General features: G+C 49.9%; 1 protein-coding gene across 5 annotated transcripts in view; it reads right to left on the reverse strand.

Moving 5' to 3' along the window:
• LOC117363070 (cytosolic purine 5'-nucleotidase-like) overlaps window positions 1-18,688 on the reverse strand; it is a 189,691-nt gene continuing 171,003 nt past the window's right edge. For all 5 annotated transcript variants that reach the window (XM_033950316.1, XM_033950314.1, XM_033950317.1 and 2 more), the window contains 2 exons: window positions 1,440-1,541; window positions 1-423 (listed from right to left, as the gene is read on the reverse strand). In XM_033950316.1, the coding sequence (XP_033806207.1) occupies window positions 373-423; window positions 1,440-1,541 (153 nt within the window). In that variant the 3' untranslated portion in view covers window positions 1-372. The remainder of the gene's footprint in view (window positions 424-1,439; window positions 1,542-18,688) is intronic.

Here is an 18,688-nt window from a genome sequence, read left to right on the forward strand (position 1 = left end):
TTTTGTTTTCAAACCTTCCCGGATGTGGTCTTACTGCACTTCTCTGAAACAAAGATCATCCTGCTCACTTTTCACTGGCACATGGCGGCTTCGGTCAATTGCCTTCATAGCAGGAGACAAGCTGTAAGTTTAGACTATTTCTGTCATAGTATTTTTGCAAAGTTGATTGGCATTATATTTTGTGGGAGAGGGTCTATTTTCTTATCTGTCCCCACTACCCCTTATGGAATGTGAGCTCTCTGTGACAGTTTCTGGTTGTCATAGCGATAAAGCTTTCTTCCTTGGCAATCCTTTCTTTATCACGGATGATCCTTTATGGATGGAGAAGCTCTGGCTGTGTCTCAGATCCAAGTTGACTTCAGCTGTCAGTGTTCAGTCATCATCACCTTCTTCACCGTCTTTCTGAAGTATTATTTTCAGCTTCTAAGAAAATAAAGGGCAGAAACATATGAGGCTGCCTCATGTCTTATCTTAATTAGGAGTAAATAATTTGTTACAGTTAAGATCTTTACCTTCTGATATGGGTCAAATTGTTTTGACACTAATACCTATAGCAATTGGATTGGATTTATTATTATTGACAGCTTTTACCCAGTGGCAAGTATTCCTCTCTTTACAAAATAAATTGAGACCTTAATAAGTCAACAGTTTACTAAATATTTGGATACATTCCTCTGTTTACATTTTTTCAGATTTTGGATATAGATCTATTCACAGTACAGAAACACTACAGTATTTTAAGTTATCTTAGGTTTCCATGGCTGGCATCATACTTGTTGCAGTTTCTGGGTCTTGCCGCATCTGGTCAGGATCTTAGTCATCTCTCTTCCAAGCTGAACCTTTTCCAACCTTTTTAGTCTTTCCTCATACGAGAGGAGTTCCATCCCCTTTATCATCTTGGTCACTCTCCTTTAAACTTTTTCTAGTGCCGCTATATCTTTTTTGAGATAAGGAGACCAGAACTGAACGCAATAATCAAGGTGAGGTCGCACCATTGAGCGATACAGAGGCATTATAACATTCTTAGTCTTGTTAACCATCCCTTTTCTAATAATTCCTAGCATCCTGTTTTTCTTCTTGGCCACTGCCGCACATTGAGTGGAAGGCTTCAGCATATTGCCTAAAATGGCACCCAGATGCTTTTCTTGAGCGCTGACCCCCAAGGTGATCCCTAGCATCCGATAACTATGATTTGGATTATTCTTCCCAATGTGCATCACTTTGCATTTGTCCACATTGAATTTCATCTGCCTTTTGGATGCCCAGTCTTCCAATTTCCTATGTTCTTCCTGCAGTTTTTCAAAGTCTCCATGCATTTTAACAACTTTGAACAATTTAGAGTCATCTGCAAATTTAATCACCTCACTCATAGTTCCAATTTCTAGATCATTTATAAATAAGTTAAATAGCACTGGTTTAGTTTAGAGACAGTTTCTTACCTGGTGTCTGTACAAGCCCAGTTGGTGCATGTGGTGCCCAAAAAGGAGGTTGGATTCACTCGTCTCAAAGTGGATGTGTTCTACTGTTGTTTCATGTGGCATCTAGAAGGGTCAAAGCACTGGGTCAAAGGTTAGCTCAGCTCTAGCATAACCTATCATCCTGTATCTTTTTCTACTATTCTGGGCTTCTAGCTCAATCAGAAGCACTCCCTACTTCGTACTACAGCCTTTATTAATGGGGGGGGGATCCCGATTCTCCATCCTCCTTCTTTCCCCTTACCCTGCTCTTCTAGGCTAGTCATTGCAATAATTATCCCACAGATAAGAGATATATAAAGCTACTTCCTTTGAAGACTGGTACAAGCATTCTGTTAAAACTGGCCAAACAGAGGGGGCCAAAAATACCCACACTAAAAGCCAGATAAGTTAATGCAAATTTATTGTAAAGACTTAGGGCTCCTTTTACTAAGGTGCGCTAGTGTTTTTAGCACATGCAGCAAATTAGCACGTGCTAACCCCGGGCTACACGGCTAGAACTAACGCCAGCTCAATGCTGGCGTTAGCGTCTAGCGTGCATGGCATTGTAGCGCGTGCTATTCCGGGCGTTAATGCCCTAACGAAGCTTAGTAAAAAGAGCCCTTAATTGTAGTTGTCCAACTGCACTCACATGTAGGCGATATGAGCTGATGCAAATGGGACCCAACATGGTCTGTGTTTTGATAACACATACCTTCCTCAGGAGTCCGAATTTCCAAACATCACAGCTAGGTTTGGGTGGGGGTCCATATTTCAGCGCATTGTTTTCTAGTTTTGTGATGCCTGGATTGATATATTGCCCCAAACCTAGTCGATGTGATGTTTGGAAGTTCGGACTCCTGAGGAAGACATATGTAGCCAAAACATGGACCATGTTGGGTCCCATTTACATTTTATTTTTATTTTTTATATATATACTGCCTATCAATGGAGGATTTCTAAGCTGTTTACATTCAGGTACTCAAACATTTTCCCCTATCTGTCCTGACAGGCTCACAATCTATCTAACACACCTATTGAGTACAGTTGGATAGCTACAATCAAGTTTTTATAATAAATTTGTGTTCTTTAGCACTCTCCAGACCAGTAGAGGTTAATCTTTACGAATGGGTATATATCCAATCATGACCAGCAGGTGGAGACTGAAAACAAAACTGTGGGGCAGTATATACTATACTCCCTTCTCTATTTCCCCCAGTCTTCTTTCAGTCTCCAGCAGGTGTTGATGTGATCTGTACCCATCTCCCTTGGTAGGGCTGTTGGAATTTGTTTAGGGGGTTTATAGTCCCTGTTTTTGGCCGGACGGAGCTTGGGCGGGCCCTGTTTGGGGGTTCGTCCAACCTCAGGGGTGTCAAACCCGGCGGGTCTCGAGCGGGGTCCCTCCCCCCACTTCCTCCACCTCCCCACATTTTTTTAGAGGAGCCTCAGCAGTAAGCCTTGCCCCCTAAATCAAGCAAGGCATATTGCTTCGAGAGCCTGTGGAGTCTGTTCTGTAAAAAAAAAAAAAAAAAAATCCTGAGGTAGTGCTGGTCTGGAAGGTTTTTTTCCCTTTAAGAAAACTGTATTTTACTGTATTTTTTCATCTAACCGGCACTTTTTTATAGCTAGGTCGCGTATGGAGCAATGAGCACTTCTAAAGGGAAAAAGTGCTCATTGTGCTCCAGGCGCGAGGCACTCGTGGCCGGCCTGTGCAAGCGGTGTTCAGGCCGGTGCGGTGGAGGAGCTCCGTCAGCAGCGGCTGCAGGCGCCCAGAGCTCCCCGCCGATGTAAGTTCCTCGCGAGTTCCTCGTTCCTCGCGAGTCGGCTGGGAGCAGTGGGGAAGCCCGGTCTTCCCCAACCGCCCACGGAGGGATTCCCCGAGCCGCCGACGGTCGGGTTGTTGGGGATTCCCTCTCAGCTGATGTTTTGACAGCTGATGCCGACTTGCCTGTTTTAGCGGCTGGGACTGTTCAGGTTTCTCAGCCGCTACAGGCTATGGAGGGAGCTTTTTTGGCGGGAAAGTCGCCATCTTCTCAGTCTGGCCCCTCCATTTTGTCTTCCACCTCAGGTGACCTTCCCCCTGTATTGGAAAAACAGGGGCAGGTTTCTGCTGGGTCCTCTGCTGTGGCAGGGAGTCCCTTGGGACCCTCGGGGGTTTTTTCTCCTGATTTCTTTTTTTCCTTGTGCAGAGTCTATTTTCAGGCGGCTGGGGGTCCCGGTTGCGCTCAGGGGGTTTCGGGGAGTGGGGTTTCCTCTGCGCTCCCTGCGGCTTTGCCTCTCTCGTCTGTTGTGGCGTCCCCTCCTCCTCCTCCCTTGTCCAAGCGTCCGCGGGTGTCGTGGGATGAGGATTTATGGTCGGAGGAGCGTGTCGGTCTGGATGAGGACCTGGACCTTTCTGAGGATTTCCAGGACCCTCTCGAGGGGACGGCCGCTGGCGGCGGGTTGTCGGGTTTCCCGTCCTCCGGCGAAGAGGCGTCAGTGGTGCGCCTTTTTCAGAGAGATGAGCTGCCGGACCTGATTCAACAGGTTTCTTCGGTGTTGCGTTTTGAGGATGCGCCGCCGGAGACTCCGCTTGTGGGGGACCCTCTGCTACGGGGGATCCATTCCATTTCCCGCTCTTTTCCTATGCATCAGGATATTCGGGATATTATACTGGAACAGTGGAAAACGCCGGAGGCGCCGTTTCGTTTGGCACACAGCATGGCTCGTTTGTATCCCATCCCAGAGGGGGATCGGGCTACTTTAGCATCGCCAGTCGTAGACGCGGTGGTCTCGGCGATTTCTAAGCGGCATACCATGCCTGTTGAGGGCGGTTCTGCCTTGCGGGACTCTGAGGAGCGCAAGTTGGAGAACATCCTTAAGCAAAATTTTCAGGTCTCTGCCTTTGGGGTCCAGGCGGCTATTTGTGGGGGGCGGGTCGCTCGCGCCGTGTTTCGGTGGGCTGAGCGTGTCCTGGATCGGGAGTCTGATGACTGGTCTCTGGTGGATCAGGAGGTGGCAAAGATTGAGATGGCTGCCTCGTTCCTCTCAGATGCTCTATATGACTTGGTGTGGATCTCGGCTAAGTCTATGGCCTTTGGTGTGGCCGCGCGGCATATTTTGTGGCTGCGCGCTTGGGCGGCGGATGCTGCGTCCAAAGCTAAGCTTACTAAATTTCCCTTTCGGGGGTCTTTTTTGTTTGGGGAGGAATTGGATAAGTTGATTCAGACTCTGACGGAGTGGCCTGTTCCTTCCTTTCTGCCGAAAGTAGTTTCTCCTTTTCATGTCAATCAATCGGTGGTCCTCCCGGTCTTGGGTGGTCGGGAGGGTTCTTCTGAGCAACGGCAGCTGCGCAAGTTGGATGTCGGTCGGGTCCTCCGCTCTTATGTGCAGCGGACCCGGGAGTTCCGGAAATCCAATCATCTCTTTGTCCTTCTGGCGGGTCCTCGTCGGGGGCTGGCGCTTCTAAGGCTACTATTGCGCGCTGGATCAAGGAGACGATTGCTTCCGCTTATCTTCTGAGACAGAAGCCTGTTCCGGAGTTTTTCAAGGCTCATTCCACTCGGGGTCAAGCAGCTTCTTGGACTGAGTCGTCGCTCATGCCTCCAGTGGATATTTGTAAGGCTGCGGTTTGGTCCTCCTTGCATTCCTTTGTTAGACATTATCGGGTAGATGTTCAGGCGCATCGGGACGCAGTGTTCGGTGAGCGTGTTCTGGTATCGGCCCTTCGGGGGTCCCGCCCGTGAGAGGGACTGCTTTGGTACGTCCCATTCGTAAAGATTAACCTCTACTGGTCTGGAGAGTGCTAAAGAAGGAGAAATTAGGTTCTTACCTGCTAATTTACTTTCTTTTAGCTTCTCCAAACCAGTAGAGGTCCCCACCCTGTCTGTTGTTGTTGTTGTTGGGGCTGTTTCGCGGGCAGTTTTTGTTTTTTGCTGCGGGTTCTAGTATTTTTCTAGGGCCGGGGAGAATTGAAGAACAGCGGCTGTGGCTCGGCTGGCTTAGCTGGCGAGCTGTGGGGACATTTTCCTTCGGGTATTTCTCCTCTGCATTTTCCAACAGCACTTGGGTATGTTAATTGTTACTCCTGTTCGGAGTATTGTTTTCTTTCTGTTTTCCAGTTCTTGGTTCTGCTTAGCTATTCGGCAGACTGAGGGAAATAGAGAAGGGAGTATAGTATATACTGTCCCACAGTTTTGTTTTCAGTCTCCACCTGCTGGTCATGATTGGATATATACCCATTCGTAAAGATTAACCTCTACTTGTCTGGAGAAGCTAAAAGAAAGTAAATTAGCAGGTAAGAACCTAATTTCTCCTTAATTTATCTGGATACAGATTTTTTTTTAATCCCACTCTGTCATTTTCTACAAACATTCTGTTCATCAAGCGCTTGGGAGCTGCCAATGTACAGCAGACCCCTCTCCCTCCTAGAAGCTGTGATGAACATAAGAACATAAGAAATTGCCTCCGCTGAGTCAGACCAGAGGTCCATCTCGCCCAGTGGTCCGCTCCCGCGGTGGCCCACCAGGTCCGTGACCTGTGAAGTGGTTTTTGTCCACTTTTATAACCTACCTCTAGTTCTATCTGTACCCCTCAATCCCCCTATCCTCTAGGAACCTATCCAAACCTTCCTTGAACCCCTGTAAAGTGCTCTGGCCTATCACCTCCTCCGGAAGCGTGTTCCATGTGTCCACCACCCTTTGGGTAAAAAAGAACTTCCTAGCATTTGTTCTAAACCTGTCCCCTTTCAATTTCTCCGAGTGACCCCTAGTGATTGTGGGTCCCCACAGTTTGAAGAATCTGTCCTTATTCACTTTCTCTATGCCCTTTAGGATTTTGAAGGTTTCTATCATGTCCCCTCTAAGTCTCCTCTTCTTTAGCACTCTCCAGACCAGTAGAGGTTAATCTTTACGAATGGGTATATATCCAATCATGACCAGCAGGTGGAGACTGAAAACAAAACTGTGGGACAGTATATAATATACTCCCTTCTCTATTTACCTCAGTCTTCTTTCAGTCTCCAGCAGGTGTTGAGTGATCTGTACCCATCTCCCTTGGTAGGGCTGTTGGAATTTGTTTAGGGGGTTTCTAGTCCCTGTTTTTGGCCGGACAGAGCTTGGGCGGGCCCTGTTTGGGGGTCCGTCCGACCTCAGGGGTGTCAAACCCGGCGGGTCTCGAGCGGGGTCCCTCCCCCCACTTCTTCCACCTCCCCACATTTTTTTAGAGGAGCCTCAGCAGTAAGCCTTGCCCCCTAAATCAAGCAAGACATATTGCTTTGAGAGCCTGTGGAGTCTGTTCTGTAAAAAAAAAAAATCCTGAGGTAGTGTTTTTTACTGTATTTTTTCTTCTAACCGGCACTTTGTTTCTAGCTAGGTCGCGTATGGAGCAATTGTGCCCTTCTCCGGGGGAGTGGGACACAATTAGGTCCAGCCGCGAGGCACTTGCGGCCGGACTGAAATCGGTAGTTTGGCCCGGTGAGGTAGTGGAGCTCCGTCGGCAGCGGCTGCAGGCGCCCAGAGCTCCTCGCCGATGGTGCCTCGCGAGTCGGCTGGGAGCAGTGGGGAAGCCCGGTCTTCCCCAACCGCCCACGGAGGGATTCCCCGAAGGATTCCCTCTCAGCTGATTTTTTGATAGCTGATGCCGACTTGCCGGTTTTAGCGGCTGGGACTGTTCAGCCTTCTTAGCCGCTACAGGCCATGGAGGGAGCATTTTTGGCGGAAACTTCGCCATTTTCTCTGTCTGGCCCCTCCATTTTGTCTGCAACCTCAGGTGACCTTCCCCCTGTATTGCAAACACAGGGGCAGGTTTCAGCAGGGACCCCTGCTGGGGCAGGGAGTCCCTGGGGACCCCAAGGGGTTTTATGTCCCCAATTTAATTTATTTCTTTGTGCAGACAATTGGGGGTCCCACGTGCACCTGGGGGGTTTCGGGGGTGGTTTCCCTCTGCGCCCCCTATGGCTTTGCCTCCCTCTTTTCGTTTGGCATCCCCTCTTCCTCCTCCCTCATCCAAGCGCTTGGATTGCGAATTGGTGGTCGGAGGAGCGTGTTGGCATGGTTGAGGACCTGGCTGCTTTGGCGGGCTTCCAGGATCCTCTAGAGGGGACGCCCGCTGGCAGCGGGGCGGCAGGTTTCCCGTCTTCCAGAGCAGATGCGGCCGTGGTGCGCTTTTTATTCAGAGGGATGAGCTTTTAGACCTGATGTAGCAGGTCTCCTTGGTGCTGCATTTTTGAAGTTGCGCCACCGGAGACCCCGCGTATGGGGGCCTCTCTGCTTCAGGGGGTCTGTCCTGTTTCCCGCTCTTTTCCTGTGCGTCAGGATTTTCGGGATTTTGTGTTGGCGCAGTGGCCTACGGGCGCCGTTTTGTTTGGTGTGCGCCTTGGCTCATGGGTATCCCATCCCGGAGGGGGATAGGGCTACCTTAATTTCACCAATGGGGGACGCGGTGGTCTCGGCACTTCCTAAGCGGCATACCGTGCCTGTTATGGACGGTTCTGCTCTTAGGGTCTCTGAGGAGCGTGCGTTAGAGACACTTCTTAAGTATAATTTTGATGTCTCTGCCTTGGGGGTCCAGGCGGCTATTTGTGTGGGGCTGGTGGCTCGCACCGTGTTTCGGTGGTCTGAGCATGTCCTGGATCGTGAGTCTGATGACTGGTCCTTAGTGGATCAGGAGGTGGTGAAGTTTGAGATGACTGCCTCGTTCCTCTCGGTTGTTCTTTGTGACTTGGTGCTGCTAAGTCTGGGACTTTTGGTGGCCGCACGCTGTACCTTGTGGCTTCGCGCTTGGTTGGCGGTTGCCGCGTCCAAAACTGAACTTCCCAAAATTTCCCTTTCGGGGGTTGTTTTTTGTTTAGAGAGGACTTAGATCCGGTGGTTCAGACTCTGACGGACTCTGAGGTGCCCCGTCTGCCTGAGGACCGTGCCCGCCCGGCATCTCGGGTTGGCATTGCCCGGGGGCGTCTGCGGGAATTTCGCAAGTTTCGCCTGGGGCATGGGACTGCTTCTTTCCAGGCTTCCGGTTTTTCCCCGGGGTCGGTTGGCTTAGCGCATGCAGTCTTTTCAGGGGGCCCGTCGAGGGGCTGGGAGTTCCCCCCCGGTTCCCCTGCTGCCCGTCCTGCGCGATGTCTCTTTGCCGGCGCCCCCTTTGGTTCCCGGCTTCGCAACTTGTTTCCCAAGTGGGCCAAGATCACGTCCGATCAGTGGGTCCTGGTGGTGGTGCGGGACGGTTATGTACTTGAATTTTGCCCGCTCTCTGCCGGATCATATCTAGCCTCTCCATGTCAGGTGGCATGGGAGACGCTAGCCTTTCGCCAGTCCCTTCAGCGCTTGCTAGATCTCAAAGCAGTTGTCCAGTGTCCCCTCAGGAGTGCGGTATCGGCTGGTACGCCATTTCCTTTATGGGGCCCTAAAGGGAGGGGACCTTTCGGCCCATCCTTGGTTTAAACTGAGGTCAACAGGACTCTCAGAATTCCCTTTTATTCGCATGGACACTGCAGTCTGTCCTTCTGGCGGTTCAGCCGGGGGAGTTCCTGACTTCTCTCGCTCTGGCGGAGGCCTACTTGCCTGTTTCCATTCGGGCCTCTCCTCAGCTCTTTCTTTGTTTTGCGATATTGGGTCTGCACTATCAGTTCTGTGTGCTTCCCTTGGGCCTGGCCACGACTCCCCGGACGTTCGCCAAGTTGATGGTGGTCGTCACGGCGGCATTGCAGTCAGAGGGCATTCTGGTGCACCCCTTCTGGGATGACTGGTTGTTTCGGGCAAAGTCGTTGCAGGAGAGCGCCCGAGTTACGGCTCGGGTGGTTGAGTTTCTCCGGTCACTGGGCTGGGTGGTCAACCTTTCCAAAAGTCGGTTGGTCTCCGCTCAGCATCTGGAGTACCTTGGGGTTCTGTTCGTCACCTCCTTGGGGAAGGTCTTCCTTCCAGAGGCCCGAGTAAGCAAATTGCAATCTCAGATTCGCCTTCTTTTGGCGTCCCGGTGTCCTCGGGCGCAGGATTTCCTCCAAGTCTTGGGGTCGATGGCAGTGTTCCTGGATGTTGTGAGGTGGGCGCAGGCCCACATGTGTCTCTTCAGTATGCTCTGCTCCGTAGATGGTCACCCCAGAGGCTCAGTTTGGAGGTCCCTGTCCCTCTGCGAGGCTTGGCGCGCTGCAGTCTTCTTTGGTGGCTCTAGACCTCTCATCTGGTCCAGAGGATGAGTCTGGATCTATCGCAGTGGACGGTGCTTCTCACGGATGCCAGTCTCCTCGGTTGGGGGGGCTCAGTGTCTAGGGTCACTCAGCTCAGGGCACCTGGTCCATGGAGGAGGCGTCCTGGTCGATCAACATGTTGGAGACCAGAGCCGTCCCTCTGGCGCTGTTAGCCTTCCGCTCCCTCTTGATGGGCAAGTCGGTCAGAGTCCGGTCTGACAATGCCACAGCGGTGGCTTATGTCAATCGTTGAGGCACCAAGAGTGCTCAGGTGGCGGAGGAGGCGGCTCGGCTCATTCTTTGGGGCGAAATCACGCCTTCTGGACCTCTCGGCCTCTCTCATGGCCGGGGTGGAGAATGTTCAGGCGAACTTCCTCAGTCACATCTTAAATCACAGAGAGTGGTGTCTCAGCCCTGTGGCTTTTCAGTTGATAATGCAGGCTTGGGATCAGTCCCTGATGGACCTGACGGCCACGAGTGGCATTGCCGAGGTGTTCCGCTTCTTCAGTCGTCGCAGGGATGGACTGGCCGAGGGTCTGGATGCTCTGGTTCAACCATGGCCAACAGAGGAGCTGTTGTGCATGTTCCTTCCGTGGCCATTAGTGGGCAGAGTTCTTCTCCGCATTGTTCGCCATCCGGGTCTGGTGGTTCTGGTGGCTCCAGATTGGCCTCGACATCCGTGATACGCAGATCTGGTGACACTCTGGTGGCGGATCCTCTTCCTCTGCCTCCCTTGGACAACCTTCTGACGCAGGGTCCCATTCCCATGTTCGACCCGTCTCCCTTCTGTCTTACGGCTTGGCTTTTGAAAGGGGTCGCCTTGGTAAGAAGGGGTATTCAGATAGGGTGATTTCTACATTCTTGGTGTCCTGGAGGCTTTCTACCTCTCAGGCTTCTGTGTGGATTTGGCACTTCTTTGAGGGGTGGTGCCAGGTGTGGGGAGTGGTCTCTCTTCGCGTTTCTGTGCCTAACATCCTAGAGTTCTTGCAAGATGGCCTGGATAGAGGCCTGGCTTCGGCTTCTCTCCGGGTTCAGCTTGTGGCCTTGTCAGCCTTTCGGGGGTTTGTGACGGGTCAGCGTTTGACAGCCATTCCTGATGTGATTCGCTTTTTGCGGGCAGCCAAGGTGCTCAGGCCTCCCGTGCGGTCCTCTGTTCCCTCTTGGAATCTCAGCCTGGTTCTCTCTATTATCCCAGGACAAGCAGGCAGCATATTCTTGACTGATGGGTGATGGCACCGACGGAGCCCCGGTACGGACAATTTTAGAGTGATTGCACTCTAAGAACTTTAGAAAGTTCTAGCTAGGCCGCACCGCGCGTGCGCGAGTGCCTTCCTGCCCGACAGAGGCGCGCGGTCCCCAGTTTCTTAGTTTCCGCGGAGCTAAGAAGACGCGTGTTTCCAATGGCTGTTGGACTCTCTTTTTCGCCTTCCCGCTTGCGTAATTTTTCTCGTGAATTTATTCACTTTTTCTTCTTTTGTTATTTTCCTTAAAAAAACAAAACAAAAAAAAAAACAAAAGTCTATTTTTTGACTTTTTTCAGTCGGCCCCGGCGGGGCCTGTTGGCACCATCGAAGCCTCGGGCTTCGATTTTGCTACTGCCGTTTTTCCCTTCATGCCCCCTTCTCCGGGTTTTAAGAAGTGTCAGCAGTGTGCACGCCCTATTTCTTTATCTGACCCGCACAAGTGGTGCCTTCAATGTTTGGGTCCGGACCATAGGGCAGAAACGTGCACCCGCTGTAGTTCTCTTCAAAAGAGAACTTTGAAGAACCGCCAAATTCAACAGCGGATTCTTTTCGGTACCGCTATGGAAGTTCCACCGACGTCGACTCCGGCGACTTCCTCCAAATCGGCACCGGTGGTTTCGACACCGCAAGAGGTCTCTTTGGTGTCGCACCCTTCAGGTAAGCCGGCTAAGAAGCCATCCCCTTCTGTTCTCGGCCCGCCAGTCGAACAAGCAGTGAGCCAAGTCCTGCAGGCTGCGCGCCGGCCCCGCAAACGCTCCGCTCCCATAGAAGTCACTGCCTCTTCATCGGCATCGACTTCGCCTGAGCGTCGAACGGCACCGCAGGTACCGAGCAAGAAAATAGCGGTACCGGTGCCATCGGGACCGTCTCTGGATGAGCGTATAGCATCCATCCTTCAGGTCCAGCTTAAGGAGCAATTACAACACCTGCTCCCGGCTCTGCTAACTCCGAACCTTCCGGTGTTGGTATCCACTGAGCCTGCGGTACCGATAGTCGACCAGCCTATGTTATCGGCATCGACGTTATTGGCACCGCTTAAATCTGCCTCTTCTATTTCTATGCCTGTCTTATCGGCGGAGCCTAAGTCTCTTCGACGTACGGCTCACTCGGCCTCTGATCCGGTACCGCTTACCGACGCCCGTCCCGTTTTACAGTCACCGGGTACGGTGTCGATGCGTTCAGGCAAATCGGTACGCAAAACCAGGCGTACCGAATCCTCTACCCCTTTGTCTCAGGGCCTTCTCCCATTGGTACGGGACCCTGATTTATGGGATGACTCTGATGATCCCCTCGGTACCGGGGAGGATTTTTCATCGGATGAGGCTGATCCATCGGTGCAGGATCCTGCTAGTAAGCCGGAGCACTCTTCCTTCACCAAATTTCTTAGGGAAATGTCAGACACCCTTTCTCTTCCCTTGGAATCTGATTCTAAGAAGTCAAAAGCATTCTTGGAGGCTTTGGACTTTGAACAACCTCCCAAAGAATTTTTAAAGTTACCCCTTCATGATATATTAAGGGAAACTTTTTATAAAAATTTGGAAACTCCTCTCACAATTCCAGGAGCTCCAAGGAAGTTAGAATCACTTTATAAAGTTATTCCTATCCCAGGGTTTGACAAACCTCAGCTTCCACATGAATCTTTGCTGGTGGAGTCAACCCTCAAAAAATCTGCAGGCTCTAGTGTATATGCCTCTGTCCCTCCTGGCAGAGAAGGCAAGGCCATGGATAAATTTGGTAAACGACTATACCAAAATACTATGTTGGCCAACCGTTCAGGTAACTATGCGTTTCACTTTTCCTTTTACCTGAAACATCTTACCCAGCAGATGGCCACTTTTCAGAAATATATTCCTGACCGCAAGCTTTCTGCTTTTCAACAATGCACTGCCAGTCTCTTGCAACTCAGGAAGTTTATGGTCCGTTCCATCTATGACACTTTTGAACTGACCTCTCAAGCTACTGCTATGGCTGTAGCGATGAGACGATTGGCGTGGCTTCGCGTCTCAGACCTTGATGTGAACCACCAGGACCGCCTTGCCAATGCTCCCTGCCTGGGTGATGAGCTGTTTGGTGAATCTCTGGATACCACCACTCAGAAGCTTTCTGCTCATGAGACGAGGTGGGATACTTTATTGAAAAACAAAAAGAAACCTCCTCCTCCTCGTCCTTTCAGGCAGCAGATGTCCTATCAGAGGCGTTTTTCTGCTCGGCCGATTCAGCCTCATCCTCCTCAGCCTCGGAGGCAAAGGCAGCAACAACAACAGGCTCGTCAACAACAGCCGCCTGCCATGAAGCCTGTTGCTCAGCCTAAACCGACTCAGCCCTTTTGACTCGCTTCTCCAGGGCATTGCCAGTCTTCCTCCCTCATGTCCTCTTCCGCAACCTATAGTAGGTCGACTAAACATCTTTCTAACTCGATGGGAAGTGATCACCACCGACCAGTGGGTGCTATCTATCATAGCCCACGGCTACTCCCTCAATTTTCAGACTCCTCCGCCGTTAGGCCTGCCAAAAGAGTCTGCTTCCAACAAGTCTCAGTCCCTCCTTCTAGCTCAAGAGGTTCAATCCCTCCTTCTTCTCAATGCCATTGAAGAAGTTCCTCAAGATCAGAGAGGTCAGGGATTTTACTCCCGGTACTTTCTAGTTCCCAAAAAGACCGGAGACCTCAGACCTATATTAGATCTCAGAGATCTCAACAAATGCTTGGTCAAGGAGAAGTTCAAAATGCTCTCTCTTGTGAGTAGTGGCTCGTGGCTGGTTATGGGACGGAAATGGGAATGGATGTTAGGACATGATAAGTGCAGTATTTTTTTGTGGAGTTTTTTTCTACAAAAGGCCAGTTTTTCGTATGATTCTGGGTAATTCTAGTTAGATACAATTCTGTGTTAGTTAAGGACCGCGCCCAAATAGAAGCGTACGGAAAAACAGGTGAATAAAAATTTAAATATAATGTAGCTAAGGCCAGAGAAAAATACACTAAGGATTAATATAAGGGAAAGCATAATAATATCTGTGTATGTACTTTGCTGTTGAGCCAAATCATGGTGGAAATCAGGATTACATGGAATCCATTTTGGGTTCTTTGTGTTTACCAGTGACTAGTTTCTGCCTTCTTTGTCCTCTCTGAGTTTTTCCCAGCTCCCAGCCTCGTAACACCAGATGTGCTTGCTTTAGACTGGTAAAGAAGGATAACGTGCCCCAAACTGAATTGGATGTAGTTTTGAATGAAAGTTATGATTTATTGAATGAATGAAAGTTTGGCCAAGCAAAGAGTGAATGAAGCAAAGTATAAATGAAGTGTATGACTGTGTTGCTTTGAAAAAACATATTTTATATATTTTAAACCTGAAGAGACACTAAGGAAAATCCTGAGGCAACATCTGGGAGTAATTAGAGTCAGAGACTGTTGCTTCAGTCTCCAGAATAGGAAGGGGGGCATTGGAAGCCCATGCTTATCACTGTGTGTAACATGAAGCTGTCAGCTTTCCTCTTCCAGACTAAAGTTACTGTCAATTTAAGGAGAGGTTGAGAATTTCTCAGCACCCTGTTAATAATTATAGAATTCTTTTGAATATGTTATAATGTTAATTCAGAAATCAAATGTACTGTTCTAAACTTTAAACATGGAAACATGGAGGGATTTCTTTTTTCCTTTGTCTAAACTTTTAAGACCACCCATAAAATTGTTATTGGCTATTATGATGATGATGTCACCGAAAAGCCAACAGTATATAATAGAAACTCTGGAGCTAGAAAAACGAGACCGTTGTTAGAAGGCCAGCCTTTGGGCCACAATGACGATCTCCCATTAGCGCAACGTTAAGCAATGATGCTGTTGTTTTGATCTAATATGGAAAAATAGAAACAATAATTCAATAAATCTTGGTTATAATTTTAAAAACCTTGCGCTGGTGTCATTTTGCATGTATTATTGTTTTCAAACCTGAAGCTTTCACAAAGGCGTTGATGTCCCTTGCTCACTTGCCACCCTCTACCCTCTCATCTCTCAGGGCGACTGGCTATGCTCCCTCAATCTGAAAGAGGCTTACACACATATTACTATCCATATGGCGTCCAGGCAATATCTACGCTTTCTCATCAATCAAAACCATTATCAGTACAAGGTGCTACCCTTCGGTCTGGCCTCCTCTCCCAGGGTATTCACCAAGTGCCTGATTGTAGTAGCGGCCTATCTCCGCTCTCACAATTTTCAGGTTTTCCCTTACTTGGACGACTGGTTGATCAAGGCTCATTCTCCTCAGGCGGTTCTGCTGGCCACCAACCAGACCATTCACTTCCTTCGACTGTTGGGTTTCGAAATCAATCTACCCAAGTCGCACCTCATTCCAACCCAGTGACTTCAATTCATTGGAACCATTCTGGACACTGTTCTGATGCGGGCATTTCTTCCATCCAACCGCCTTCAGACCATCCTTCATCTCTGTCGACAGGTGTTTCAACAGATTACCATTTCTGCGAATCACATGATGGTGCTATTGGGGCACATGGCTTCGACAGTACATGTCACCCCCTTCGCACGTCTCCACCTGCGTACTCCTCAATGGACCTTAGCGAACCAATGGTCCCAGGCGACGGATCCTTGTTCACAACACATATCTGTGACCTCGTCTCTTCGACAGTCACTTCTTTGGTGGTTGACATCTTCAAATCTATCCAGAGGTCTGCTGTTCCATCTACCTCCGCATCACCACAGATTCCTCCCCCTACGCCTGGGGAGCTCACTTGAACAAGTTCCGAACTCAGGGGTTTTGGACTGCCCAGGAAAAGAAACACCACATCAATTTCCTGGAACTCCGAGCGATGTTTTATGCCCTCAAGGCATTTCAACATCTTCTCTTTCCTCAAGTACTACCCATTTGCACAGACAATCAAGTTGCAATGTACTACATCAACAAACAGGGAGGAACGGGCTCTCGCCTGTTGTGTCAGGAAGCCCAACGGATTTGGTCTTGGGCGACCGCTCGTCACTTATTCCTGAAGGCTGTCTACATTCAAGGGTAACAGAATTCCTTAACGGACAATCTCAGCAGAATTCTCCAACCTCACAAATGGGCTCTCGATCCCTCGACTCTTCAGTCCATTTTCGCTCAATGGGGCACTCCTCAAGTGGACCTTTTTGCAGCTCCCCACAACCATCAGCTGCCCCTGTTTTGCTCCAGACTCTACTCTCCTCACCGTCTGGCGCCCGATGCATTTCTCCTGGATTGGACCAGTCTCTTCCTATATGCATTTCCCCCTCTACCGCTCATGCTGCGGACATTGTTCAAGCTCAAGAGGGAACGAGCCACCATGATTCTCATCGCTCCACGGTGGCCCAGGCAACATTGGTTCTCCCTTCTACTTCAACTCAGTTCCAGGGAACCCATACCTCTTCCACTGTTTCCTTCTCTGCTTACTCAGCATCAACAGTCCCTTCTGCATCCCAACCTGCAGTCTCTGCACCTGACAGCTTGGTTTCTCTCGGGCTGACTTCGGCTCATTCTCTCCTTTCTCAGCCTGTCCGTTCTATCATTGATGCTTCCAGGAAACCGGCCACTCTTCAGTGTTATCAACAGAAGTGGTCTCGGTTTTCTTCCTGGTGCCTCTTACATCACCATAATCCCATGTCTCTAGCAGTGGGACTGGTTTTGGACTATCTTCTTTCCTTGTCTGACTCTGGCCTTAAATCATCTTAGTGCCATTGCTGCTTTTCATGAGCCGGTTCATGGAAAACCCCTCTCGGCTCATCCTTTAGTTTCTAGATTTATGAGGGGCCTTTTCAATGTGAAACCACCTCTCAAGCCCCCTCCTGTGGTTTGGGATCTCAATGTGGTTCTTTCCGCTTTAATGAAGCCTCCTTTTGAACCTTTGGCCACAGCACATTTCAAATTTCTCACTTGGAAAGTGGTCTTCCTCATAGCTCTCACTTCTGCCAGGAGGGTCAGTGAGTTGCATGCACTAGTGGCTGATCCACCTTTCACTGTTTTTCACCATGATAAGGTGGTACTACGTACACATCCAAAGTTTCTCCCTAAGGTTGTGTCTGACTTTCATCTTAATCAGTCCATCGTCCTACCTGGGTTTTTTTTTTTTTCCAAAGCCTCATTCTCATCCAGGTGAACAGGCTTTGCATACCTTGGACTGTAAACGTGCTCTGGCTTACTATCTTGAACGCACCAAACCTCACAGATCATCTCCTCAACTGTTTTTGTCATTTGATCCTAACAATTTGGGTCATCCTGTATCTAAACGCACCCTATCCAATTGGCTTGCTGCTTGCATTTCATTTTGTTATGCTCAGTCGGGCCTGACACTGGAAGGTTCTGTCACGGGCCACAAGGTTAGAGCTATGGCAGCGTCTGTAGCTTTCCTCCGTTCAACTTCCATTGAGGAAATCTGCAAGGCTGCTACTTGGTCCTCAGTTCATACTTTCACATCGCATTATTGTCTGGACGCATTCTCCAGACGGGATGGCCAACCTTCCCTCCATCCCTCTTTTTGTTAGCTTGGAGGTCACCCATCAGTCAAGAATATGCTGCCTGCTTGTCCTGGGATAAAGCACAGTTACTTACCGTAACAGGTGTTATCCAGGGACAGCAGGCAGATATTCTTGCGTCCCACCCACCTCCCCGGGTTGGCTTCTTAGCTAGCTTATCTTAACTGGGGACCGCGCGCCTCTGTCGGGCGGGAAGGCACTCGCGCACGCGCGGTGCGGCCTAGCTAGAACTTTCTAAAGTTCTTAGAGTGCAATCACTCTAAAATTGTCCGTACCGGGGCTCCGTCGGTGCCGTCACCCATCAGTCAAGAATATCTGCCTGCTGTCCCTGGATAACACCTGTTACGGTAAGTAACTGTGCTTTCTGATGCACCCGCCCTTCGAACCGTTGGGCGGCTGCTCTTTGAAGGACCTTACTCTGAAGACGGTCTTTTTGGTGGACATTTCTTCCGCTAGGCGTGTTTCTGAGCTACAGGTTTTCTCTTGTAGGGCTCCCTTCTTGGAGTTTTCTAGGGAGCAGGTTGTCTTGAGGTTGTTCCTTCCTTTTCTGCCGAAAGTAGTTTTTCCTTTTCATGTCAATCAATCTGTGGTCCTCCCGGTCTTGGGTAATTGGGAGGGCTCTTCTGAGCAAAGACAGCTGAGCAAGTTGGATGTTGGTCGGGTCCTTCGCTCTTATGTGCAACGGACCCAGGAGATCAGGAAATAAAATCATCTCTTTGTTCTTCTGACTGGTCCTCTTAAGGGGGCTGGCGCTTCTAGGGCTACGATTGCATGCTAGATCAAGGAGACTATTGCTTCCACTTCTCTTCTGGGGCAGCAGCCCGTTCCGGAGTTTCTCAAAGCTCATTCTTCTCGGGGTCAGGCGGCTTCTTGGGCTGAGTCGTCGCTCGTGCCTCCAGTGGACATTTGTAAGGCTGCGGTTTGGTCTTCCTTGTATTCCTTTGTCAGACTCTTTCGGGTAGATGTTCTGGCGCGTCAGGACGCGGTGTTCGGTGTGTGTGTTCTGGTGTCAGCCCTTCGGGGGTCCCGCCCGTGTGAGGGACTGCTTTGGTACGTCCCATTCGTAAAGATTAACCTCTACTGGTCTGGAGAGTGCTAAAGATGGAGAAATTAGGTTCTTACCTGCTAATTTACTTTCTTTTAGCTTCTCCAGACCAGTAGAGGTCCCCACCCTGTCTGTTGTTGTTGTTGTTGTTGGGGCTGTTTCGCGGGCAGTTTTTGTTTTTTGCTGCGGGTTCTAGTATTTTTCTAGGGCCGGGGAGAATTAAAGAACAGCGGCTGTGGCTCGGCTGGCTTAGCTGGCGAGCTGTGGGGACATTTTCCTTCTGGTATT

The sequence above is a fragment of the Geotrypetes seraphini genome, chromosome 6 (assembly GCF_902459505.1).
Source record: "Geotrypetes seraphini chromosome 6, aGeoSer1.1, whole genome shotgun sequence".
Classification (NCBI taxonomy): Eukaryota; Metazoa; Chordata; class Amphibia; order Gymnophiona; family Dermophiidae; genus Geotrypetes; species Geotrypetes seraphini.